Source organism: Amphiprion ocellaris, chromosome 23 (genome assembly GCF_022539595.1).
Source record: "Amphiprion ocellaris isolate individual 3 ecotype Okinawa chromosome 23, ASM2253959v1, whole genome shotgun sequence".
NCBI classification, from domain to species: Eukaryota; Metazoa; Chordata; class Actinopteri; family Pomacentridae; genus Amphiprion; species Amphiprion ocellaris.
In genome coordinates, this window is record NC_072788.1 from 16,908,639 (window position 1) to 16,935,910 (window position 27,272).

Here is a 27,272-nt window from a genome sequence, read left to right on the forward strand (position 1 = left end):
AATGATATCCTATTGGGGTTTGGTATTAGCAGACAATAAATATCAAATGACCTGAAATGTACTCAGTTTAGATAAGCCACTTTTGATTCCTTGTGTTGTGCATGGTGGCTCATTGTCACATGACACTTGATGGAATTGTGCCATCATTAAGGAAATGTCTCACCTGTGCATTTCTTGAAATTATAAGTCAGACGTTTGCTGTGGGAATGTCTCTTGACAACTGAGGGGAGCATCGCACTGAATATAATAATTGAACAAAGCTAGAAGGGTTCGTCTGTCTAATTTTGAACTTTACATTATCAGTGCAATAATGAAGCAATCATAGTTGGCTGACTGAACAGTTTGACTATTTCATGTATCAAAAAAAAAGTCAAGAGCTTTCCGAAGTAAACCCTGAGCATCAATAAAAAAGTTCAAGTGAGATCAAGTTATTATTTAACATGACTCTTTTATTAAAGCCAGTCAATCAGTGTGAGAATCAGAACAGGCTCTGAATCTGTGTTTTTCAATATTTTTGCTGTCCGTTTTATATAGCAGTGAATTCCACCTGGTTTCCTAACAATTTATTATGACATTTTTAAAGGATACTGGTACAGACTGAGCCAGCGATTGTGGGAAATTCTTTTATTATTATTGTGAAATACAGAAATGCAGTCATTCTAAGTGTAGAGCCCAGAGTCAGAGGACTTTCCACATTTGTCTCTTGATATAATGAAGACCTGAAAAACTGTGATGGACATAATGTTGTAAAAATGTCACAGTGAGGGACTCGTCCAGTAATTACAGTCTGTTGAAAAATAAGGGCTGAACTTCTTTAAATGCATTTAAAACACTTCATTACTGAATACCTTTATAACCACTACAGATGAATGCCTTTTTAATTTAGTTATTTGTGCATGCATGACAATTGATGAATTAAGGTGAGGAGGGCCGAGAAGACAGCATACATACCCAGATTTGAATGCTATGCTGCTTTACACAACTGACATCCAAGGTTTACTAACATTAGTTACCAAAGACTATTGGTCATACTTGACTACATAAGAACACTGTATAGGAACAGAGGTGGGTAGAGTATCCAAAAATTGTACTCAAGTAAGAGTAACGTTATTTCAAAATAATATCACTCAAGTAGAAGTAAAAAGTAGTCGTCCAAAAAATTACTCAAGAGTAAAAAACTCAGGTACTGAGTAACAGTTTGATTGTAATGTCCGATTTTTTATTTTTTTTTTGAAATGTGATCAGACAGACATGTAAAATAATGTGCAAATTCTGGTATTTCCAAATAATAAATGAAAAAAATCAAAAATAACATCTTTACAAAATGACAAGTTAAGGCACAAGAAACACAAATTTCCGAATCTCAGTGTTTCACAACATAAAGCTTTTGAAACAAATACCTGTAGTAAGGTAACGTTTGTATGCTTAAACAGTACAAACTATTTCCAGTGACAAAATATACTGTATTTCACTTCCCTCCAAATGGCATAGGCTCTGTAGATAGAAAATAACATACAAGTAGGGCTGGACCCCCACCCCTGCCCCCCGCTGTATCACGCGGATCAACCAGCCTGACGTCACGCTAAACTACGCCCATGTTAGTAGCCGTCTTCGGCTTTTGTTAGAACAGATGGAGATATCCATGTTAATGCTATGCTAATGCTGTCGGACTCCGAAGTAAGATCAAATTTCTCGAAAATGCCCCCGTTATTTTCATTCCCTGTCTGCTACGTGCGTGGAGTTTGTGCCGCTATGCCGCCACAGTTCGTATGTGGTCATGTGACTGTAGGGTGACTTCTGGTGAAACAGTCACGCGATTATTGTTGCTTCGTCTGATTGGTGACACAGTCATGTGGTAGATCCACTGGGGGCATCGCTCCATCAAAATAAAGCATATCTAATGGGGTAAATAAAAAAGTAACGAGTCGAGTGTAGCCCAGTGTAACGGAGTAAGAGTAGCGTTTCTTCTTCACAAATCTACTCAAGTAAAAGTAAAAAGTATGGCAGAGTAAAACTACTCTCAGAAGTACATTTTTTTTTTCGAAAAGTTACTCAAGTAAATGTAACGGAGTAAATGTAACTCGTTACTACCCACGTCTGTATAGGAAGATACACTACCAGTCAAAAGTTTTAGAACTCCACAATTTTTCCAGTTATTTATTGAAATTCAAGTAGTTCAAGTCCAATGGATAGCCTGAAATGGTACAAAGGTAAGTGGGGAACTGCCAGAGGTTTAAAAAAAAAAAAACGGTAAGGTTACCTAAAACTGATAAATAATGTACATTTCAAAATTATACAAAGGGTCTTTCTCAGGGAACAAGAAAGTCTGCATAAAAGTATTACTGGAACACACCATGGCACCATACCCTCAAGAGCATTATTTGAACAGTACTGTACTGCAAGTAGTGTGTTGCTATAAAAATGGCGAGGAAAAGGCAATTAACAATGTAAGAGAGAAAGACCATCATAACACTTAAAAATGTACGTCTTTCCTACAGAGAAATTGCGAATAAAGTCAAAGTTTCCAGATAGTACAGTTTTCTTCACCATCAAAAGGCACTCAGAAACTGGGGGAAACAATAACAGGAAGAGGTCTGGAAGACCCAAAGCCACAACAGAATCAGAAGACAGGTTTCTGAGAGTCAACAGCTTGGTGATAGTTGGCACACAGGACAACAGCTTCAAGCACAGTTTAATAGTGGTCGTAGTAAGTAAGCAAGTTTTAGTTTCTACTGTGAAGAGAAGACTTGGAGCTGCAGGTTTGACAGGTGGAGTTGCAGCAAGAAAGCCATTGCTAAGATGTCAGAATAAGAAAAAGAGGCTTGCCTGGGCCATGAAACACCATCAATGGACTACTGAAGACTGGAAGAAGGTATTATGGACTGATGAATCTAAATTGGATTTATCACAAAGGATTTTTGTATGCTGTTGAGTACGAGAAAGGATGGTTCCTCAGTGTGTGACATCATCTGTCAAACATGGAGGAGGAAGCGTGATGGTCTGGGGCTGTTTTGCTGGATCCAGGGTCGATGACTTGTACAGAGTGAGAGGAACCCTGAACCAAAATGGCTACCACAGTATTCTGCAGCACCATGCAGTACCCTCTGGTATGTTCCTAGTTGGTCAGGGGTTCATCCTGCAGCAAGATAATAACCCAAGTCCAAGCTATGCCAGAACTACCTTAGGAAAAAAGAACAAGATAGTAAGCTTGAGAACATGGAGTGGAGTCATGGAGTCTCCAGACTTAAACCCCATGGAGCTGGTTTGGGATGAACTGGACAGAAGAGTGAAAGCAAAGCAACCTACAAGTCCCACACATTTATGGGAACTTCTGCAACAGAGTTGAGAAGAACTTTCTGAAGAATATTTGATTTCCACTGTGGATAGAATGCCACGAGTGTGTTCAGCTGTTATATCTGCCAAAGGTGACTTCTTTGATGAGTTAAAAGTTTAGAATGGTTTCTGAATTGATTTGTTTTTAACTTCATTTATTCTGTGCTTTCATTTCAGAGTACAATGAGACATAAACAAAAAAAAAACTGGCAAGAGTGTTTTACAATTTTGGAGAGGTAGTGTAAATAATCTCACTTAAAGACTCTCTTCAGTATAAATCAAGGGTTTTATCTGGTTGATGAATCCATATAGTGTCTTTTTTATATGCTTGAAGACACATCATTAGCGAAATTAGGAGTCACCGCCATGGCTGAGCATTTCTACCCTGAAATTGCAGTGTACCAACCACAGTCCCAAAACCACAGATTCAGATTTCCAGGGTTTGATACGTAACAAACTGAAGGAAACAATCCTGTTAACTTCCATATCAGTATTTTTCAGAAGTCTTTTTTTTGTTCGAACATGTATGGCTGAATTTTTCCAATATTACAACTTGCCGTTGTGTAACCTGGAGTAGATTTATAGTGTTAGAGTCGTGAGTAAGCTGTTCTTGAACTGCAGTGGTTGCGATGAGGTGGGTGAAGAGATGAAACAATGGTGTAGAGTTAGGACAGGAAGAGAGTATTTTCATGGAACAAAATGACAATATGTAACTTGGATGAACAAAAATAAGTTGTTAAGGGTTGAATTAATGCATGATGCAGATTTAGAATGTGATAGACGCTCTCCTCCATTGTTTATTAAGGATACATTCTGTACTCTAATCTGATGACAAATCAGCCAGTCTGTATCTGTTCCTTATGCACCCTTCAATACATCTGGTTCCTCTATTGGATTGTTATTGTAGATGCATACATTTGCATATTGATAAAATTCAAGAAACTGGCTATCATTTGTAGAGGCAGAAAAAGCAATTAATTAGAGACAGCAATTTGTGTGATTGGTTTGTGAACAATTAGCACCACTCCAACCTTATTTAACACACGCTAATGACTCTCCGCAAGCTGAGACAACACTAGCAAGAATTCATTTTAAAGTTCAGAAATAAGACAATGTCTTTCAGCTTTCACACATGGATTGATGTACTGTAAGTGGCAGATGTCGCGGTGTCATAGGTCTCCCTGAGACACTTAAAAGTGTAGTAAACTCACAAACCAAGTTGTTTATACCAAAAGCAAAAGCAGTCAGACAAAGACATCACACCACCTGAAAGCCAGAATTTCAAGCTAACATCTGTCCAGAATTAATAGCCAAGATTCAATGTCAAAGAAAAGAAGAACATCCATTCACTAATTAGGAAAAGTAGAGTCCAAAGAGGACTGGCAGACTGTGGCCTTCATTTCAAAATTATCAAAAGACGTCTTAGCAAGCGAGGAATACAAACATCTAACTGTTGAATGCCAGATGAGACCAGACAAAAATTCTCACTTTCCCATCGCAATCAGATGACTTTCATGAGGACGTCATTTTTCAGTCACGTCTAATACATACGCCGTGTGAGGGGGTACACACACACCAGCGCACACACACACACAAACGCAAAATTAAAACTGTTAGGAGCCTCCAAGTACCAAGCAGATTTCAATCAACAAACATTATCTCAGTGGAAAAGCTGGAAAACACACAACATTGTCTTTCATGACTGTCTGACTGTGCGATTTACATAGCCAATGAGCATGAAGTTCATGAAAACATACCTAATTTTGGATTTTCAAAGTCACCGTGCCATCTGCTTTTTTGTTCCGCAACAAACACACATACACACAAACAGCATTCCACCCCACACCCCCTGTCGCTTGCGACTCCAAAGTTTCCACTGTATTCATCTCATGAATATGCTAATTGTGCATTCCTCTGCCAACTGTGTGTGATGTTTCTGAAGGAACAGATATAGTTCCAATAAAAAGGAAGTGTCTACAACTGGCTGTTAAAAGAAAAAGGATGTGATAAGCATGGGAAAGAAGGATGTCAGTTTTGCTCTATTCACCCTTGCACCGCCTCTCTTTATGGCTCTTTCTGACTTTTCTTTGTGTTTTGTGTTTTTTAAGAAAATGAAAAAAAAAAAAAGAAAAACAATTTGGACACGATTCTGCAAACAGCTTTAAAACTGCAAAATGACTAATATCTAGATGCCTACTGTGGCATTTAGAAAATACAGTGCGCCTGACCCCACTTCACTTCAAGAAAAAAATTACTCCAGCAGTAAGATTCATCATCTCTATTGGAAAACAAGCGTGCATGTAGCAGCTATGTATATGTGAGTGTGGAATAGAAAGACACTCTGGTATTTAAAGCCATTACCAATCCAATCTTTCTGACAGGACATAGTGTTGTCTTGGTGACAGAATGCATCATAAATGTGTTCCTGAGTCACTAAGGTTTTGCAGAAAATGTCATGTCCAATCATTTCTCAACAGAGGATAGTTAAGTTATTGTTTTGTGCTATATTTTCCTGTTATTTAGCCTCCCTTTCCTCTGTTCCACCTTTAATAAGTCATTACCTGAATAGTTACATTTGTACTTTGTGAAACCTCCACTCAATCATTTTCTTAAGAGGTACACTTAATTTCCTAACTCTAGTCAAACGCCATCACAAGCAGTTAGAAACCTTAGAAAATAGCGTTAATTATTTTGAAAAGTGCTTTTTAATAGTTCCTGTGGTGGTTATCAGGGAGTTTAGGCCATGCATGAGCTAAAGTATTGGTGAATCTAGAAGGGTATTGCCAAGAAGTTAGACAGCAGAGAAAAAGAAATATTTCTGTCACACAAAATTGTTTGTTTTGAAAATACCATCAGGGAGACATCTGTTCAGTCCAAAATGCATTCTGCTGCATGACGAGCATCCCAAATGTACACCCGCAGTCATAGTCTCAACATCCTGGAGTTAATCTGAGATTACACGAAGAGACAGAATTGGCTGAGACAGCCTAAATTCACACAGGAAATGTGGAAAATTGTCCAAGATGCTTTGAACAACTTTAGCGGCAAGGAGCTTAAAAGTAGTCATTGCAATATTATACTTTCGAATCAGGCTCATTTATTGTTGATACCTACAACAACAAAAGCTAGGCTGCATGGGTTTAGCATGGTGATGGTAGTCAGTAAGTCCATAATTTTGGTTGGCTGGAAACAGACTTTTAAATTTACTTACTCAATGGGGCTGATTGATTTGCCTGGCACTGTGACATTTTCTTGGGTAAATAAACAGTCAAAAACAATAAACCACGTAGCAACATGGGCGGGACTATCACCGTCAAGTTCTTTTCAAACAATATTTAGCTGCGCACTAGGACTACAGAGGAGTAATAATTACAGAGGTGGACAAGAAGAAGAAGGAGCGCTTCAGCTCGGTTTGATATGAGCCCTGAGATTATCATAATTACTTTACTGAAACTGCATGCATTCTGTTAGTCCTTCTTTTAATTCTCTTCTCTTACTCCTGAGACCCCGGCACAAACCGTATGTTCACACGGCTACACATCAGCATCAACTTGAAATGGCGTTCAGGTTGATAACCTCGGTGTCTCGTGATTGGTTTGGAAAAATCAAATCCCCTCCCTCACAGAAGTTGGTTAAATTGGAGGCAATGTCAGACAAAGGATGGAAACTGAGGATAATGAATTGACAATTCTGTCTGAAGTCAAGCAGTAAATTTAGTCCCGACTGAAATATCGAAGCTTCTAATGGATTTCTATGAAATTCGATATGGGCATTCATGGTCCCTGGAGGCTGGATGACTTTGGTGATCCCATGAGGTGTTTTTCAAGCATCGTCTCAAGTTTGAAATGTTTGATTTTACATCTAAGTGTCTTGACAACTGTTTGATGGAATGGCACAGATTTTCCTACAGAAATTAACATTCACCAGAGGCTGAATTGCAATAACTTTAGAGATCCCTGGACTTTTTCTTCTAGCACATCCAGCAGACTGATGTTTGAGGTTAACAGTGAACTGCCTCCACAACTGTTGGATAAATTACTACAAAATGTGAATAAAAAGAATGAACGTTTTCAATGCTTAAAAGTTTCCAAAGAACAAAGGTTTTCATTCTTTTGTGAACTTTTTGAACTCAAACCTTGCATCTGGCTCATAGTTGATTCTTCAAACAAAAACTGTTGTTTCCCTCCTTTTTCTTGACATTCCAGCCTTGACTGACTTACAGTCTTGTTTTCTAGGCTGACAAGGTTACAGCAACAGGAGTTGAAAGATAGTTCCTTACGAGTCTTCAGCCTTAAAGGATTGGACATTCTGTCTCATACAAGTTGTTCTTGAACCAGCAGGTCTGGGCCTCCACAAAGGGTAGTAAGATAATTGTTTCTTACTCTTGTCTCTTTTTCTTGTAAATTATTAGATATTTTGCCCTTGATTGGCCTCCACAAATATTTCAAATAAGACAATTTTGAAATAATAATCAGTCCTTGACCGAACTAAACTCAAACAAGATACATGTGATGACAAGAGTTGCAGAGGACATTGGTTGGCAAGCTCTGGTCAAGGTGATCCAAGTCCCAGTGGGTACCCTGAATACACAAATGAGGGGACTTGAAAATCGCAATACATTTGAAATACTGACTGATCTCATTCTCATGTTGGCCTATGTGGCATTCAGATTGTATCTCCTTAAATAGCCATGTGACAAAACCTTCCATCTACACTGAGGACATTGAGAATTTTTTTTTTAAATTTCCTCTCCATGCCACTCCAAGGACAAAGACACTAAAAATCCCACTGTGAATCCGGGAAGCAAATTGCTGCGGGATCCTGGGTCTAGACTGTGCGGACACATGAGTGGTCTCCCTATTTGTACCACAAGTTTTTGAAGAATTACCCTAATAAAGGCCAGCACAATCACCCAACCCACATAGGGCATTAAGATGGCTAGACAATGGAGCACAGGGAAAGAAGAGCGATTAAACAGGGCGAAAAGGTGTAGAAGGACAAAATATTTGAGAAATGTAATTTCAGATGTAGTTACTGATCTCCTTCGGGTATAAATTGCGAAGAAAAATATGGTGGGATAAGACTATGATATGATGAAGTAAAAGAAAATCTAAAACCAGGCAGCTAACTGATATGACTCAAGATGCACAACACATAACAGGTGTGATGCTGCAGTCTAAATGAGTTTGATTCACTTGAATACAACCATCATCCAACTACACTGAAATATTAGGCACAAGTTCCTTTCTAACACAGCAGTGAATGCCTTTGGATCCCTTGAAGATATTCCACCAGGAAACTGTCTTTATCAGAAATCTGCACATCACGAGCATCCTTCTTCCCTCTTTGTTTATGGTTCAGCATTTCCTTAGCGGGTGGGATACCACTGGCTTCTACACAAGCACCAGCGCAATAGGAGGAACAATAGTGCTTGATTTACAATCAAGCAGCTGCGTCCATTGCCAGCTGTTCCCCACACACAGCAACGGCCCCATGGCCCAGCCGTTCTCCACGGGAGTCCACAACCAGCCGCCAGAGACAACGCTAGCGGAAGCCAACCGTGCTACATGCCTCCACCAGCTAAATTGGGCCAATTAGCTGATATGCCAAGAGTGCTCCTTGCATAGTATTTTCCACAGGAAGAAATCAAATCTACAATGTGCAACCTTAATCGTTCATTTTCATTTTTTTCCCCCTTCACCTCCTCTCTCACTTCAACAAATTGTAAAATGTGCTAAATGCTCCGAGGGTGAAAGATGAGCAGGTTGATTCGATGAATCAGGTCATCAATGTGGCAATTAAAATGTCTTATTGTTCATTGACTGAATGGATCGAGTTATAGAATAACATATTTACTCAAAAGCTTAGATTGTGATTGTGTATCGAGGTTTATTTTTAGCCGCATTCTGCCAGATTTACCCAGTGTCCCCGCAAAACTTTTTATCGACATTGCACAGACAGCCATTTCAGTATGCATCGAAATAGCAGGCTGTGCCCCTTTCCACCGAATCACCCTCTTCCCCTCACTCACTCTCCCACCTCCACTCCTTCCACCAATCTTCTGCCTATCTTGCCATCAGACTAAAATATCTGTGATGAAGACATCTGCCGGACAGCTTGTCAGGGGGGCTGGAAATGGAAATCGAGAAACTGAAGGGATCTGAACGATCTGTCTGTGCCAGAGTTACAGCCCACTTCATTACAGGGAGGAATGGACAGATATGGAATAAGATAAAGTAGAAAAAAACACTATCCACCATGTATTTCTGGCTTTATCAACTGCACGGCTCACTCATTTAAGCAAGCAGAGGCATAGTCATGTCAACAAAGACATGCCAAAAAGCATATTAGATTAGACCATTTGTTTAAATAGGCTTTCTGTACTCGTCATAAATTACATAACAGAACTGCATGAATGTGACAACTCAGAAATTCCAATCATTTGACATTATTCGATGACAAGTTTTTATGATAAACCATAAAGAAGATTTGGATCATTATTAAAAACTTGACTAACGCTGTAGTTGCAAGTAATTGAATTGTTCATATGGGTTCAGATTTGTGTCCTACAACCATTTGTATCATATTTGAAACATGAGTTTCTCAGACCTCTATCACATCAACATGACAGTTTCTTTAAAAACCTGTTGTATATAACCTGACACATGTATTCTGTCCCCTCGTGGATAATCATTCCACTACAGGCAATGAATGAAATGCCATCTTCTTCTTTTTGAGCATTTTTATAATCACAGTTCCTCTGAAATCATAGTCGCTACACTATATTGACCAATTTTTAGATGTCAAAAATGACTAGAGGAAGGAGAGACAAAGAGAAATTACACTGAAAATGTCATCAACGAGCTATGGCATGGAGCAGATAGCAGAAGATGAGGAGGAGACATAGCAGGTTCTAGGCATGTACATGCATATGGGATTAGTACATATGTTTTGTTCTTTCTTTTAATTTTATTTATTATGTTACTTTTTTTTGTTATGAAGTATGCCAGCTCACTCAATGCTAATTAGTACACTGGAGCAAGTTGAGTTTTGCTTTAGATTGTTGAGCAAAAAGTTGTCAAAACCACCCAATATCTCAAATTTGATACAAAAAAAAAATATATCATGAGCAAAATATGTTTTTTTTGTTTCAGATTTTGTGAAAAGGTTAATAAACATCTCAGTTCCAAAAAATGAGAATTTTCTGGCAATTTTTTGATGGGTCAGGTTATACAGGGATAACACTGTTTAATATGGGTTCATATGGGTTCAGATTTGTGTCCTGAAAAATCTGTTACCATAATTGTACCTCTTTCACTCTTTATCCATCTTTCCTATCCACCCTCTATCCCCTCTTCTCTCTCTGGCAGTTGAGTTACTGTTGCAGGCAAAACCAGAGTGCTGCTGATGAGTAAAAGACAAAACTAATCAGAAATTAGGGTTGCCATTTCCCTGCTGCCACTCACCATTTCAGAAAGTAACTGCCTACTGTCTCTCTTTCTCTCCCAAGACTCTCCCAAGACTCACACAAGCACACAGACACACTGAGATGCACACAAAGGAAGTGCACACTCTTGAATGTAGGAGTAGCATGAGTCACTCCTCTGCCCATTCAAGGGGGAGGACTTAATTTACCCTGGAATCAACTGTAGAAACCGGATATGGACAGGAGCCCAATGCAACAGTCAGCAAAGTAGTGCCACGCTGGAGAATAAAACACTTTAACAATGTTTTAGGCACAAATAAACCAACGAGGAATATTATTTTGGAGCCCTAATCTATATTACCAGCAGCATCTAGGCTGAAAATGTGCTAAGCAGCGTGGTATTTTATTTCATTATGCTGCACCGGCACAACGATCCCCCATGCCACCTCCGTCAAATCCATTACCAAAATTGCTTGCCAAATTAATTTATGTCGTTCCCCGAATTTAGCTCCCATCAGTGGAAGCACATAAGCCTATTGGAGTTATTTCCAGACGGAGAAAAAAAAAGAGGCGAAGTTTAAAGACACTGTGGCAGAGTGCTTTTATTAAGCCCTGAGCACAACCTATGAATTATTAAGAACTCGTGCGCATCTATAGACCATCAAACCATTAGCCTGGGAGCGAAAGGCATCCTGGAGTACATTCAAAAATACCTCATCCCTCCATGCTCACAAAGTCCTGACAGTGCTTCCTTTTGATTGAAGAAGTTGAGTTTTAAACCCAGCCCCTCTGAATTTTTCAACAGCCGCAGCTGCAGTTAAGGCGCCATTAATGCACAAAAGCCAAACTTGTACGGCTCTCCATAATACATGACATAACAAGGTATTTATCGGACGAAATATTACGGGCACTTATCCTAGCGGAGACAATTTTAGAACGGTGCAGGTGTCTGTAAGTGGTACAAAATGCACAACACCGACTAAAGTGGCCTTCGACAAAAACAATACCTGTAGCATTACTGTATTTGAAATATTCACTCGATGTGGAACAACAAACCACGCAGTGCCACACCAACAGGCTTTTATCAGACAGGCAAATAGCAATTTTACTTTCACTGCAATTACCTCAGTTGTAACCTGATGCAAAGAAATGTAAGGAGTGCTGACCTAAGGCTGTTCTGATAAATATTTCATTTTAGGGCAGGTGAAATTACTGTGGAACATAAAGGGAGTTGCTCCTAGTGAACCCACTGAGAGTTGTCAGCTAAATCCACAGTTAAGCTCAACTCTACAGAGCATTTAGTGTATTTCAGTTCATTTTATGGTTGTTCAGCTGGTAACTTTACTACCTTCGTTGCCAGACACAGCAGTGGCAAAGTTAAGAGAAAGTTAGTGACTAGCTGATAAAAATAGACGCATATTTAAAGTTACTTTTTTGGCCTTTTGTTGGCTTTATTACCTTGGGTAGTCGAGAGGCAGACAGGAAAGTAGAGAGTAAAATGGGGGAAGGACCTGCAGCAAAGGGCTGTGAGCTGGAATCGAACCCAGGCCGCTGCATCGAGGACTATAGCCCTTGTTTACGGGTTGCCCACTAAATCAGTTGAGCTAACTGGGTGCCCCTAAAATAAAGGTGTATTTACCGAATGAAAAGATAGTAGACCCCAAAACAGGGTTAAAAGAAGCCTTAAACTGAATATACATTCAGTAAGATGGCAATAACACAGCTTTTGATTAAAGCTAATGTTCAATTCCTGCCAGGTGGGAAAATAGCCGGGGTCGAGTGGTATTTGTTTAAGAACTAGAGAGCACCGTTGACACAAGTCATGAGGCGCTTTTCCACTAGCACCTACTCGGCTTGATTCGGTTCGACTGTACTCTGTTTAGACTGAGTAGCACCTCATCTGGGTGGAGTCGTCATAGCACGCCGTGCTATGACGAAGTCTCTTAACGTCATTTGTGTGCGACACAAACATAACACAACAATGGAGGACATCGAGGCAATGGTATACCTGCTGCTCGGTCTGTGGCTTTTTGTCAGATTGGCAAGTTCCAAGAAGACCAATGCACACCGTCGCTGTTGCCAGTTTTTTTTTTTTTTCAAAATGGTGGGTATGGTTTTCATGAAGGAGTCGCTCTTGTGTGTCGTCACTCCTGCATTCTGTAGACGTCACATTATCGACTCGACTCAGCTCGCTTGGAACCCTGGCTGAGTAGGTACTAAAATACTACCTGGTACCAGGCACTTCGTCCTAATGGAAAACCTCACAAACCAAGTAGAGTCGAGCTGAGTCAAACTGAGTAGGTGCTAGTGGAAAAGCACCATTCGTTAACGTGTGGCTCATTTCTAAGTAGTACTGTAGTGACTGTTCCTACTGTAGCAATTTATATGAAGTTATAAACATTCATTTGTAAAGACTGTGTATATTGTGGCAGTGTGAAGTTTCCAGTGACATTTACAACTCATAATTTTCTATTATTGAATGATAACATATGCACGTTTATCCCCCAAAAAATCCTACATTTTGGTTCTTTAATTGATTTATTATCGGTCCTTTGGAAATATGACAAAATCTGCTCACTCAAAAACACACATATGGTACCTTGAATTATCAGTGTTGGTGATGAAGAAAGTTGCGTTGATCAAATTTTCTTAGTGCAATGACCTCTTACCTTCTTGTGAGTGATTAAAATTGACTACAGCAGCTGACTCCTCTGACCCAATGTAACTAGGGCCCATTTGATGCACTAATTAGACTCAGCTACAAGCACTACAATGGGAAAGTCTGAGCAGCTGAGCACAGCTCTGATCTGAAATCACTGACTTGAACAAGTCAGGACAGTCACTTGGAGCCATTTCAAAGTTGCTTCAGATTGTTTGTAATTATAAAGTGCGTGGTACAGTTGTGTCACTGCCGCAATGATTAAGAAAATACAAACTATCCCCTGCTGCTAAGAGACAGTGGGTCCAGATGGTCAAGAGTCAACCAAGAATCACCAAAAAGCAGATCTGCAATATAATAGAAGCTGATATTTATGCATATTTTTGAGAGATTTTGTCATATTTCCAGAAGACCAAAAATAAATTTAAAAAAAACAGAAACAAAATGCATGATTGTTTTTGTGATAAAGGTGCATGTGTTTCAATTGTTCCATTTTAGAAAGTTTCAGTCGTCATGATGGACATGGTCTTTACAAGTGTGTGTAAACTTTTGGCACAAATTAAACAATAGTCTCATTGTATATTAAGTACATACAGTCATCATGTTGCATTTGCTTACAAAAAGAGCAAGTTAAGACTTCTATCAAAAGGAGAATGCTGAGACTGTCTCAGTATCTTGTTACCAGTCAATTAAATATCGATTAATATGGCAGACTATGTGCCTAGTTAAGACATTGTAGCAAGTAAACATGTTGTAACCTGACTTTTGAACCAAACATGGATGGACTGTAGCAATAGCAGCGATGAATGAGGCATACAGGCATAAATTAAAGTGCAAAAGCAACTTTGAGATGGGATGCTTTCTTGAGCAGACATTACGAATCAGTCAACGCAGATTAAATATCAATACAAAAACCATATATTTTTATTGGCTTTCTTGCTTGACATATGCTTTGCTGATGACTGGATCATCTAGTTCTTAAAAAAAAGTACATGAACTTTTAACTGGATTATGCAAACTGCAAACTTGTACTTCCTAACCTGGAGAGGGAAAAAAAGGCAGTCTTGTGTTTCAAGCTTGCATTTGCTGCAATTAAATGGCCACAATATCAGTTAATAAAAGCTTAAACTTTCATCAAATTTTTTATCTTAGTTGAGCAGCATTTTAGATAAATTCACCCTCACTTATTTGTTGTAGCGGGGTCACCTTGATCCCAGTTTCTTTTGGTGAGTGCAGTATTATCCTAAACAATATAAAACTATATCCAAAAACTACTAAATTAAAAGCCAAGTTGCAATACATTGGACTTATCCGTTAACAAATTAAACGAAAACGAATTTCATTTGTATAGATAATGAGATTTTCAAGAGATACTCGGTTAAATTCCACCCCCCCATCTCCTCTAAGGGCCAATTTCCCAGACCTCAGCCCTGTTCATTAGCCAGCATGACGACGAATGAGAGAAGAGTGTGTGTGAGGTGATGAAAATAGAGATGGAAGCCTTGCTCAGCATGAAGGAGATTTAGCTCGTTCAAGTAGCAGGTAGCATTTCTCCTCCATCCCCCCATTCCTCCACCTTCCCAGTAACCCGCTTCCCAAGAGGCAGTACCCAAAGGCGGCTCCTTCTCCTAATTACCCATGGGCCCCAGAAATGCTCCAGCTGTTTGGAGAAGTGGGACCATTGCAGATCAGAAGGTGCAGCAGCAGCAGCTGAGGAGTTTGGGAAACTGAAATGGAGTCTGATTAAAAGTTTTAAAGTGCCTTGGAAGACAAAGGATGAAGAATTCTAAAGTTTCGGAGGAGGTATCTCGGGTACATTTAGAAAGAAGTTGTTCCAAAAATCCTACATCTATTTTTTTTTTTTTTTGCAACTGACCCAAATTTGCCCCCTGCTTCCGCAGAGCATTCACTGTTGGATCGTCTAACATGCTTCCATCTGACAAGAATTCCCCGAGGACTGAGGCAGAATGCATTTGAAAGACAGATTTATTGATCGTTTTGACTGGACTGTTTGCTGTACGGATTAAACGATTGGCAGTTTGACAAGTGACGGGACTGACACTGATTGATCGATGAGCGCTTAACTGGAGTAGACCTCTGACAAACACACAGTTTAAATTGCTTACAAATGGATTGATGGATTGATTGGCCTCGCTGGGAGGTTTGCAAAACGGCATTTACGCTCACCGTCTCGTCCGCGACGATCCAACGTCATCTTGGCAGGGCCAGAGGAGATGTAGAGGAAGCCATCCATGAAGAGGGAAGCGTCGGACGGGGAGGCGTTCTCCGACCACTGCTCTAGTCTGGGGAAATCTACGGGAGAAGAGAGGGGACACAGAAAATGAGCAAGGAAATGGTTTTCTCCGAAGACTGTAATAGTGGCAGTGTACCATTCTGATCCTTTACTTCCATTTTTGCGTTGTCAAGTCCCCTTTACCTAGATCTTAAATTCTATTTTTAACCTTAACCCTCAGTGAATCCTTGTGTGGTTTTATGGAAAACCATCAAGATGTTTTTTTGCAGATTCACAAAGACATCACAGAATATGTGACAACTGTTCAAAAGTTTGGGGTCACTTAGAAATGTCCTTATTTTTGAAAGAAAAGCATTTTTTTCAGTGAAGATAACATTAAATGAATCGGAAATACAGTCTTGACATTGTTAACGTGGTAAATGACTATTCTAGCTGGAAATAGCTGATTTTTAATGGAATATCTAAATCGGGGTACAGAGGAACATTTCCAGCAACCATCACTCCTGTGTTCTAATGCTACATTGTTTTAGCAAATGGCATTGAAAGGCTAATTGATGATTAGAAAACCCTTGTGCGATTCTGTTAGCACATGAATAAAAGTTTAAGTTTTATGGAATACATGAAATTGTCTGGATGACTCCAAACTTTTGAACGGTAGTGTATCTGTTTCGGATCAGCCACAACATTCAAACCAAGGACTGGTGAACTGAGTAACAATTTCACCCAATGCAACATTGTGCTGGGAAATGGATTAATTCCATTCATGTAGATGTTACATTGACGCATTACACCCATTTACAAACCCAGTGTGTTCATTGTGCTGAAGTGTATTACACCTTTACAAAGACAAGTCATGTGACTTCAATAACGTCCTATTTTATGAGGTTAAAACACTGGACAGCAGAATTGTACGATATAATAATTCATTAAACTCATAAAATAAAGATTTGAATGCACTGAGATTATTTATTCATCAACCATGGTCGTAAATTTGCAAATGCATTTGTCTGTCTTCCTGCTACAACAGCATACATCTAGACATTATCGATCAAGCCGTCAAGCTTCCATCACAGGTTAATCATAGTTGATATCCCACAATGCTGCAACAGAAATAAAAAAAATCTATCTGGATTTGGAAGGTGGAAATGTTTTTTAGATTAAGATAGCAGTAATCCCAGATTGTGTCTTACACTCCTACTGTCATTCACACAAAACACCTGACAAAAAAGACCGTCCTTTAGCCTGAAAGCGTCGATTCCTGGCCAGCGGTGGTATGATTCCACACTACTGAAGGACCCCTAAGCAAAACAATGAATCTGTAACAGTCGCATGATTGCAGTTCTTGAACCTCTGCACTAACCTCTATGTGATGTTCCTGTGGGCCTCAATAAAGCAGCACTGTATCATCTTTTTTTTTCACAAGCAGCATAAAACATGATTATAGAAGCCAATGTTTATTTAGCTGAAACTTTGTCACATGGTCACTCTCTTGCAAAGTCAAAGACAAGGTGTTCCGAGAGTGTTTTTCAAGGCACAGACCATGTCCTGTATCTGTTAAAAATGAGTTTTACACTCTGTCCCCGCTTCATCTTTGTCCATTTAAATTAGAACTTCTCCTCGTTCATTTTTTCCTCTCTTTTCTTCTAAACTCCCTCTACTCATCCTTTCTTGCCAGCTTTAAGAGCTTCCCACATTCAACCTTATCATTCTCAAATTCAATTAGCTTCAATTCTGAGGTTCAATTTTCTGCCAGAGCCTTGGCAATATCTCCGAGATTTTATCTTCGCTACCTCCAGCTCTCTCATCAAGCAAGGTAGAATAACTTTAATTGAAACCACTTTTAATTGAAGTGACATTTCCACCCTTTACTGACACCGCTGACGCCTCATCACAGAAAAACAATCAGTTCATTTAAGAAGACAGCTTAGTCTGTATATGTCTAGAGTTCTGTGTGTGGGTTCATTATGTCAAATTAATTAATTGTGTTCACATGCACATTAATAATCTTTAATTTACAGAAAAGTATTCATTTATGAATCTATTATTCTAGAAAATGGATGTCAGCTATCACTTAGAAGCACGTAATGGGAATGTGTTAAAGGTTAATCTTGCACAATATTGACATGAAAGTATGGAAATATATATTGTGAGATAACGTGAATTTATCAGCTGTGAGGGATTTTGGCATCAGGTTTACTACATGGTATTAAATGTTAGAATGTCTGTATTTGATGCTTTGGGCAACTGTGGTCAATTGCATGTTGCTAATCAGTGAAAGAGAGAACTTTATGCTCATTTGTAGGGTTCATTCAGTGTAAAATCCCCTTGCCAAATACAGTTTTTAAGATTTTGCACTGTAAAAATAATAATAATTTTGCAGTTTTTTTGCAGATCTCGTTTTCAGTATTTTCAGCAAAATATATACAAAATCATCAGCCAGCATTCAGTCCATGCGTATTTAAATAGCATTTCTGTAGCTGCGTACAGATTATGAGAATCACACTGTTAAATCCAAGTCTTACACATACATCATTTCTCAGATGTAAATCCAATCATTTTTAATCTGGAAATACTTGAAACATAACAATCTGTCAAAATTACATGCAAAAACTCCTGTCACACTTGTTAGGATCTAAATTAGCAGTAGATTTGTACAATTTGAAATTGAAATGCTAGTTTTACAACAGTATTTTTTTTTTTGCATAAAATTATATAATGACCCCTAAGAATGGAAGTTTTCTGCAGTAGTATGTCTGAATATTTGCATTATTATCATTTTCCAACCATTTTTACTGTGTTTTAATGTGTGTAAATATCCCTAGTTAAACATTAAATAGCCCAAAAAGTACACGATCATGTAAAATTAAGGATAGATAATGTATTTTTAGTTGTTTTTTTTTTCCCATTGCTCTACAGTATTTTTCTGGTGCCAATGCTGCCAGAATTTTTTAATTTTTTTTTGTTTTTGTTTTGTTTTTGCAATGTGTTGGATCTCGTGACACTTAGTTTTACGAGTAACTACAGTTCAAAATTACTGCAGCTCATAGATTTGAAGTTTAAAGTTTTAAACATGTCTGGTAATTTAATACAGCATATAATATTGTAGGTTCTTAACGTTTGAGTTAGTCTGATTAATTTGTATTATATATAATACTGTAGGTTTTCCTTAATACTTAAACTTGGTAAATTTGTCATGGTAATCTTATCTCTCTTGTAAAACATTGTGACATGTTATTACTCCGCCAAGGAATGTGGTGGAGTCATGACGGTTGGCGTTGGTTTGTCTGTCTGTCTGTTTGCATTACTCAAAAACAGACTAACGGATTTGGATGAAATTTTCAGGGAAGGTCAGAAATCACACAAGGACCAAGTGATGAGATTTTCAGTGATGCGCATCTGGATCCACAGATTAGTTAAAGATTTCTGTATTATTGTGAGACAAGCTCACAAGATTGCGATCCTACTACAGATCGACCGCTGAGGATCACAATTTTTTATAAGATTTCATCCATCAGAAATCATACAACGACTGAGCAGCCTTGGCGGAGCACTCAGCTCTGTGAGTGTTTTTCTAGTTTTAAAGGTGCCATATGAATATTACTGACTTAACTGTGGTCAACTGTTGTTTGGAGAGAAATTCTTTACCTGCAAAACTCAGCTTGAACATTAATTACGAGGTAGCTTTGTCAACTTTTACAAGCTGTAAAAAAAATCCTCCTGACTGATGTTTTTAGTAATACATCATATGGTCTGCATGTCTCTGTGTGTAATGGGTGTTTTGCTATCTTGCCGTGATGCTGTGGTGACACTACTCTGAAAAAGGCACTTGAGAAGTTTTGTGTTCTCTTAGAAACAACAATTATTCTCAGTAGAGGTTTTGAAAGCAACCTCATTTGATTTTTTTATGCTTTGAACCTCCACCATGGCCATTTTGAATGAGGACTGTAAGGTATAAAGATGAATGACAAAAACTTCTCACAAATGCACCATCATCCTTGCTCTATATTCAGTCTAGTTAGTCAAGTGCAGCAACAAAATAAACACCAGCATTCCTTCTGGCACAATACACACATTTTTATGCGTGCAATGGCCATTTTTTTTTTTTTGCAAGTGCAATATATGTTTGATGTGTTGCCAAGGGGTGCTGAGCCAAGTTAGTTCGAAACATCTGTAATCTAGTTGTGAATCTAACATACAGGATGTATCTGCCAATAGCCACATCATAAGTACACCGAACCTGATATGGATTTTCACAATTTTTTACCATTAAACTGGAGAGAAGTGCAAGTCAAACACGCGTACACACAAAAACACATTTTTCCAACCACTCAGGTTGACAGAATGTAAATAACCTAGTGGCTTGAAGCTGTATCAATTGTAACAAGGCTCTGTCTGTGAGCCTCCTAAACAATCCCTCTGGGCTCCTAAAGCTGGACTGTGTTAAGATGGGACTGTGATGTCTGTGGGGGCGGCAGTTGAGAAGTCTGGCCTGTGCTGATTGGCTCAGTCCCCAGTGAAGGGAGGTGACATGACAGAGTGCTCAATTAGCCATCTGGTCGCCCACGGCAACGGTCACAAAGTGGTCCCCGACAAGCGGCAGACAGTGGGGTAATCAGAGGAGCTTGCTCGCACACATGCATGTACACACAGAAATTAAGCCACATGTAGGAAACGATAACAAAACCAGAAAACATATGCAAGGAAAGCATAGATATCATGTACAAGTGAGGAAAAGATAAAGAAAGTCCATTATAGTATAGTTTCTGCTGCTCTTTACTAAACACCGGTTGTATTAGCTATTGGGGATGCATCAAATATGCAAGTTTTATTTCTACAACATTTTCACACCAATCAAATTTGGACATAATTGGATTTAATATCAGGAAGGGATCTCAAATGTGTTCATAATTCAAGTCAGCCATACCAACAACACAGTCGAAGACCTTATCGTTGCTTACGGATCACAAGGGGCCTGAGATTCATCTAATATTTTCCTTTCTTCTTCACTGTCCATCAATTGACAGAGCCCTTTTACCTTGTATCAGATCTTAGGAAAGTACTGCTAGTCATTTATGATCATGCATCTCCAATTCTTGACCTCTGCCTCTCCTGGGGTTCATGTATTAACAATCAAGGAGGATGGAAACTGAGCAATGGGTTGCTAAACAGCACTACGTATCCGCAAACACTGCTTTCTCTTTAGAGACATCTCAATCTTTAAAAGCTTTTTTTGTGGGTGTATATATATATATATATATTTTAGTGCACATTTGCCCAAAACCAGAAGAGTAAGATGGCAACAACTCATGCATGCTATCCTAGATAAAGATAGGCAACAGACCTGTCCACCGAATCCTATTCTAGCAGCTAAACGCCTACAACTGCAAATTAAAATTGACCTGTTTTTGACAAGCAAAGCAGAACACCTACTACAACGGACAAGAGCAACTTATTATGAGCATGGGAACAGAGCTAGTTGTTTCATAGCCTTGCAGCTAAGGCTTCAATATGCCTCCCACTTCATATCACAAATATATGGCTCTTCTCAAAACCTGACCACAGAAGCTGTAAACATACATTTTGAGTTGTCTTCCCTTTACTTCCCCCTGATGCTTCAGTCCTGGAGTGTTGTAAATAATTTAGATGTGGCACTAATTTAGATGTTGTATACTGCCTCTCTAGTATCATACCAGTGGACAAACAGGCTTTATTTTGGATCATGAAATGTGTAAATGTTGTCTCCCTCTACCTCTTTAGCCCTTGAAATGGTTATTCAATTGAATGCAGTCAAGGTGTTTGACTGAGTGGAATGCGATGTTTATTTGCATGGAGAGATTAAACATCTGTCTGCAGCTCCGTAATAGACCACATTGTTCATAAGTATCATTGTACGCTGATGATCTATTATTATATGTCCAAGACACAGTAATCTGTGCTGGCAGAAAAGTGAATCTGTTAAAGACCTTTTGAATGTTTTCAGGTCAAAACTGAAAGCATTTGTTTTTCCTATAAAATCCCTGCAGGTGCTCCACCTTTTCAACTATCTATTTACAGCTTTAAATGTGTCAATACCTATCAACATTTCAGATTTTCTGAGTTCATGTCACAAGAATAATTTCCCAAAATTGACTGAGAAGATTAAAGTGGATTCTCAAAGAGGTGGGGTGTTGACTCATTGGCTTGTGGGTCATATTGACACTATCAAAATAAACAATCCACCTTCAATTCTGTTTTCTCTCTTCATTCTCTGCATAAATATTTCTCAAACTTATTTAGTGCCACTATACTAGTCAGTTAGAACTGAAGAAGCCTCTTTGAATGGGAGGTGAAACATCTTCAAGAACCTACAAGAGAAGTCCTAGGATTACCATGATCTAGAATCTCTCCAAAAGCTTAAAAAATTGTGCCATTTCCTTGACACTCCAACTCCTGCACTTGGTCCTTGTTTCCTGCATCAGTTTGCACTCCCCTCTCGATTCGTCCTTCCAATACAACCCTGTTATTCTTTCCTGGCTACCAACGTGGAAATACTTCAGACAGCGTTTTTGATTCAAAATATTCTTTCTCTTTTCACCCCGATTTGCACCAATCGCGGAATTTACCCTCAACTCTTAACCCAGCTTTTTTTAAATGAAAGAAAAAGAAGGGCCTTGTCTCTTTTTGTGATCCCTACACATTGATGAGATGTTTGAAAGTTGTAATAGCCTTGTCGCTACTTTGGGATTACAAATTCAATGTCTATTCAGATACTTTCAATTACACAACTTTGCAAGAATTCAATTCACATCTTTTACTAAACTATTTGAGAAAACTCTGTTGGAGAAAATAATGTCTCTCCTGGAATCACTAAACAAAATTTCATCAGTGTATATTATTCTTGCTTATTTAAGTTGACAGGGATAGTGTACATTCATATTAGAGAATAGGTTACACAATTTTCTGGCTAAATGATACATGGAAATAGGAGCTGGAGGTCAAGATGGAAGAATACAGATTCAGAGACACACTGATCAGGATCAACTCCACTCAGGTAATAGTGATTTTAGAATCCCCTATACGAGAGAAAGACTGTGTTTTCTAGTAATGGCAGGTTTACCTGATAACAAGCTGCAGCCTGAGGATCTGTGAATAGATTTCACAGAACTCTCGACGTCTTTCTTTCCTATTTATGCTCCTATAAAAAACTCTCTTATTTTGTTTGACATTTAACATGATGAATATCTCTCTGTTTCCCCATTTTTGTTGTTTAGTTTCATCTTGTTGTTTCACCAGGAATGCATTTTGCATCCCCTAAGACATAGTGAAGCGTGGGCAGGTGAGAAAGTGACTCTGTGATAATGCGTGGTGTTTGTGTCTATGTTTGTTTATGGGATGAAACCGTTTTACGTGAGAAAACTTTCAGACTTCGTATTTGCAGTTAGTACCTGTGTTATCTGTACACGCTTTGAAGTTTGTTCAAGACACACATTAAAAAAGAAAAATAAAAGCTAAAGGAGGCCAGAAGAGTGCATTTTCAAGTGTAAAAAAAGGTACAGTCATTTGTATGATTAAAGAAATGAAGCACATTTTTATATTGAGCTACTTAGCCAGAGGCCATACACATACAAACTTTTTTTTCTTTTTTTTTGTCAATAACATTTTAAATTAAAATTATCCACATACAGACACTTCACCAGAGAAAAATCCTCAATTTTCCCAAACTCTCAGCAGCGGTCTTTTGACCTCTTGAACCTCTAGCTGTTCTGTGTACAGTCATGGCTTAGGAAATAACATAAACAATGTCAACAAGCACAGAAAAATCTGCGTTGTGATGTAGCCAATAACAGGCTGGAATGGATACAGGGCCCTTAGATTTAGTGTGTGTGTGCATACGTACGAGTGTGTGTGTTCGTCTTTTTATTATCCACACAGAAATGCTGGATAAATTTTTAATGGGCCACAGATTCGAGGCATCAGGGATGCTAGGGTGGCAACAATAAAACTTATTTGCGTCCAAATCCACGGTGTGTCATTTGAGAAGAACCGGAATGATGTCAACAGTAAGAGGCATTGCTGTGTAACTTGGTTTTACAGTACAATGGCCTCCTGGGTGGAGTGAAGAGCCACCATAAAATATGATTTACATGTTTACATTGTTCTGTTTACAGGTTAGTCTTTAGATGGTGCTTTTATCCAGATATTCACAGTGAAATAGCTGCCAGGGGCTCAGCATCTTGCTACAAAACACACAAGTTGTTTGGTTTAAAAAAAAATCCAGGCTTAAAGCCACTGTTTGCAGATATTTTTTTCTGAGTTTAGCATACTACAAACAGTTCCTATGGAAGAGTTTTGTTCATAGAGAAGTCCTGTGAAAAACTGGCCTTGTTTTATGTCAGTGTTTATGTCCATACTGGGACTTGTACATGCACATTTGGTCAAATTGTTATGTTGAATGTGAAATGTAAAGAAAGAAATAGCATTATCACTTTATGCTGCAGCTCCCTTCAGCCCTTTTTTGCTTTTTTAAAATCATTTCTCCATTCATTGTTTTGGTTTTCTGTACTGCAACTTTACTCTCACGGCTCTCAACAGGCTTGTTTTCAGCCACAGCCAGGGAGTTGCTTTAAGCTTAGAAATCTTCTAAATTTATTGTACGATAGCTGCCCATTAAGCAAACGCAAACAAAGATGGCAGCAAGTGTAAGTGGTGCATTTATTAGGACACGAGCCAAAGGTTTCCTTTAGAGAGGTAGTGAACAAAACCAGGATTAGAGGGAGTGAATCCTGGGCTTATATTTGCCAGGAGGACACAAAGAATTCAAATGAAAGGTAAGGTTGTTCTGCATCTTCTAGATGTGTAAGGAAACAATTGTTAATTCCATCCACCACATCAACTTTGTATGGTGATAATATGTGATTTTGTTTACAGCTTGTTGCATTGCCCAGATGGTCACTACAACTTTTGACAGCAATAAGATTTCAGACACAAGTGTTTACATGGTCAAATTGAAACATCTTCAAGGTTCATCTCTAAGTCTGTATATTGTGTTCCATGAAACAAGGTATCTTCCAGTACATTGTATTCAAAGGTAAAGATTGATTTAAAAAATCTGTGTCCATCCACCAGACTCTAAAATATGTGATTTTATGGATACAACATGTACACTCACCAGCCACTTTATCAGGTAGACCTGTTCAATTGCTCGTTAACACAAATAGCTAATCTGCCAATCACATGGCCACAACTCAATGCATTTAGGCATGTCAGGACAAGGTTCAAAGTCTGAGTCACAACTTCATGACAAATGTGTGAAAAAAATTATTTCATAATGAAAAAATGGTATTTCTTGATGTTTTGGGTTGTATTCAGGGGTAAAACTACCTGATCTTTCAGATTTTAGGACTAAAAAGTGGCTAAGTATAGAGCAAGTGGTTGGTTTTTTGTGTTAAACACTAAAAATACCCCTAAAATAGGTGTTTTTCGGTGACAATTTTTTTTTCAGTGTGATTTCTTCAAGCAATGAATAGGTGAATACATGTTCTGGGATATAAACTAAGCTTTTTTCCCAATTTATATGTTGTATTCTTCTGTTACAACTTGAATTTCAAGCTTTTCAGACAGCAGAGACTTCATCCTTCATGATTACTTGACCAAAAGTTGAGTGACAATTTCGTTGGCAAAATTTTATGTTTTAGGTAAGATTTGCTTTTCATTTTACTATGGTGGTGGTGCTATAAAAGTTGTATTCATAAATTGCATACCAAAATAATCAGTTGGTCCTATGCAATTCTAGGGAACCTTAGAATAAGCAATATCTAACTCTAGTTAAGAAATATTCATATGTTTCTCTACCCATATCCCTTAAACTTAAGACGTGTGAAAAAATTATATGATGTTGCAAAAAAAATTCTCACTCCTTCAGTTTTAAAGCTAGACTCCTAAAACTTTAACTGGTAATACATATTTATATATGTTACATGATGGTAGCATATATATAGACATATCTTTAACCAGAAACAGATGGGAATTTTTTTTGCAACAGATTTTTGTGATTCTATAGGCAGTTATTAGCAAGATTACAAAGCATTTCTTTCAGATCAGCTGGGGATAGGTGTCTTGTTGGTATATTTTAGAGATAATAGGCCTAATTAAGCATCTACAGTAAACTAAAGACTGTAAATCTGGATTACCTCTCTGAAAATAAACTAGACGCTGCAAGAGCGTCCAGATCACATAAAATGCAGATACTGTATCAGCAAGCCTTGGCTGATCTTAGACTTCACTAGCCTCCATATATGTGGTGTATGTGAACTTTATTTTGTTGATTTGTGAAGATCAGTTCTTTTGAAAATGCTGAAAGCAAGTTATATGGCATTTAAGCAGTGATACTTCTTGTTTTGATTTCATACATGATTATAAAGTTTAATAAACGTGTCTGTGGAAAAAGGCTTGTAGCAGTTCAATGATTAGAGATTTTGTATTTTGGATTGCAGAATTAAATTCCTGGGAACATTTTACATAAGAGTGGCCTGTTTACAGATTATTTCAAGGAAGTTGAAAATTTGATGTTTTTGTCACCAAGTTGTGACTCAAACTTTGAACTGTGTCGTAGGCGTGTCAAGACAACTTGCTGAAGTTCAAACCAAGTATCAGAATGGGGAAGAAAGGAGGTTTAAGTGAACATAGCATGGTTGATGGTATCAGACGGGCTGGTCTAAGTGTTTCAGAAACTACTGATCTACTGGGATTTCACACACAACCATCTCTAGTGTTTATAGATAATGGTCTGAAAAAGAGAAAATCTAAAATATCCAGTGAGCGACAGTTGTGTGAATGAAAATGCCTTGTTGATGTGAGAGGTCAGAGGAGAATGGGCAGACTGGGTGGAGATGATAGAAAGGCAACAGTCTCTGAACACACAACACGTCCAACCTTGAAGAAGATGGGCTACAGCAACAGAAAATCACACTGGGTGCCATTCTTGTCAGCTAAGAACAGGAAACTGAAGCTAGAATCCAAACCGGCTCACCAAAATTGGACAACAGAAGATTGGAAAAACGTTGCCTGCTCTGACAAGTCTCTATTTCAGCTGTGGTATTCAGATAGTCAGAATTTGGCGTAAACAACATGAAAGCATGGATCCATCCTGGCCTGTATCAACAGTTCAGGCTACTGCTGGTGGTGTAATGGTGTGGGGGATAGTTTCTTGGCACACTTTGGGCTCCTTAGTTTCAACTGAGCATTGTTTAAACACCACAGCCTACCTGAGTATTGTTGCTAACCACGTCCATCCCTTTATGAGCACAATGTACCATCTTCTGATGGCTACTTCCAGCAGGATAATGCACCATGTCACAAAGCTCAAACTATCTCAAATGGCCTCCACAGTCACCAGATCTCAATCCAGTAGAACCTTTGGGATGTGGTGGAATGGGAGGTTTACGTCATGGATGTGCAGCCGACAAATCTGCAGCAACTGTGATGCCATCATGATAATATGGACCAAAATCTCTGAGGAATGTTTCCAACACTTTTTGTTGAAAGTATGCCACGGAGAAATTAAGGCAGTTCTGAAGGCAAAAGGGGTCGAAACTTTTACTAGTCAGATGTACCTAATAAAG

At 38.5% G+C, this 27,272-nt stretch overlaps 1 protein-coding gene across 1 annotated transcript in view; it reads right to left on the reverse strand.

The window, feature by feature from the left end:
• arap2 (ArfGAP with RhoGAP domain, ankyrin repeat and PH domain 2) overlaps positions 1 to 27,272 on the reverse strand; it is a 181,391-nt gene that overhangs the window by 53,927 nt on the left and 100,192 nt on the right. Inside the window, exon 15 of the mRNA XM_023273857.3 lies at positions 15,606 to 15,731. Within this exon, the coding sequence (XP_023129625.2) occupies positions 15,606 to 15,731 (126 nt within the window). The remainder of the gene's footprint in view (positions 1 to 15,605; positions 15,732 to 27,272) is intronic.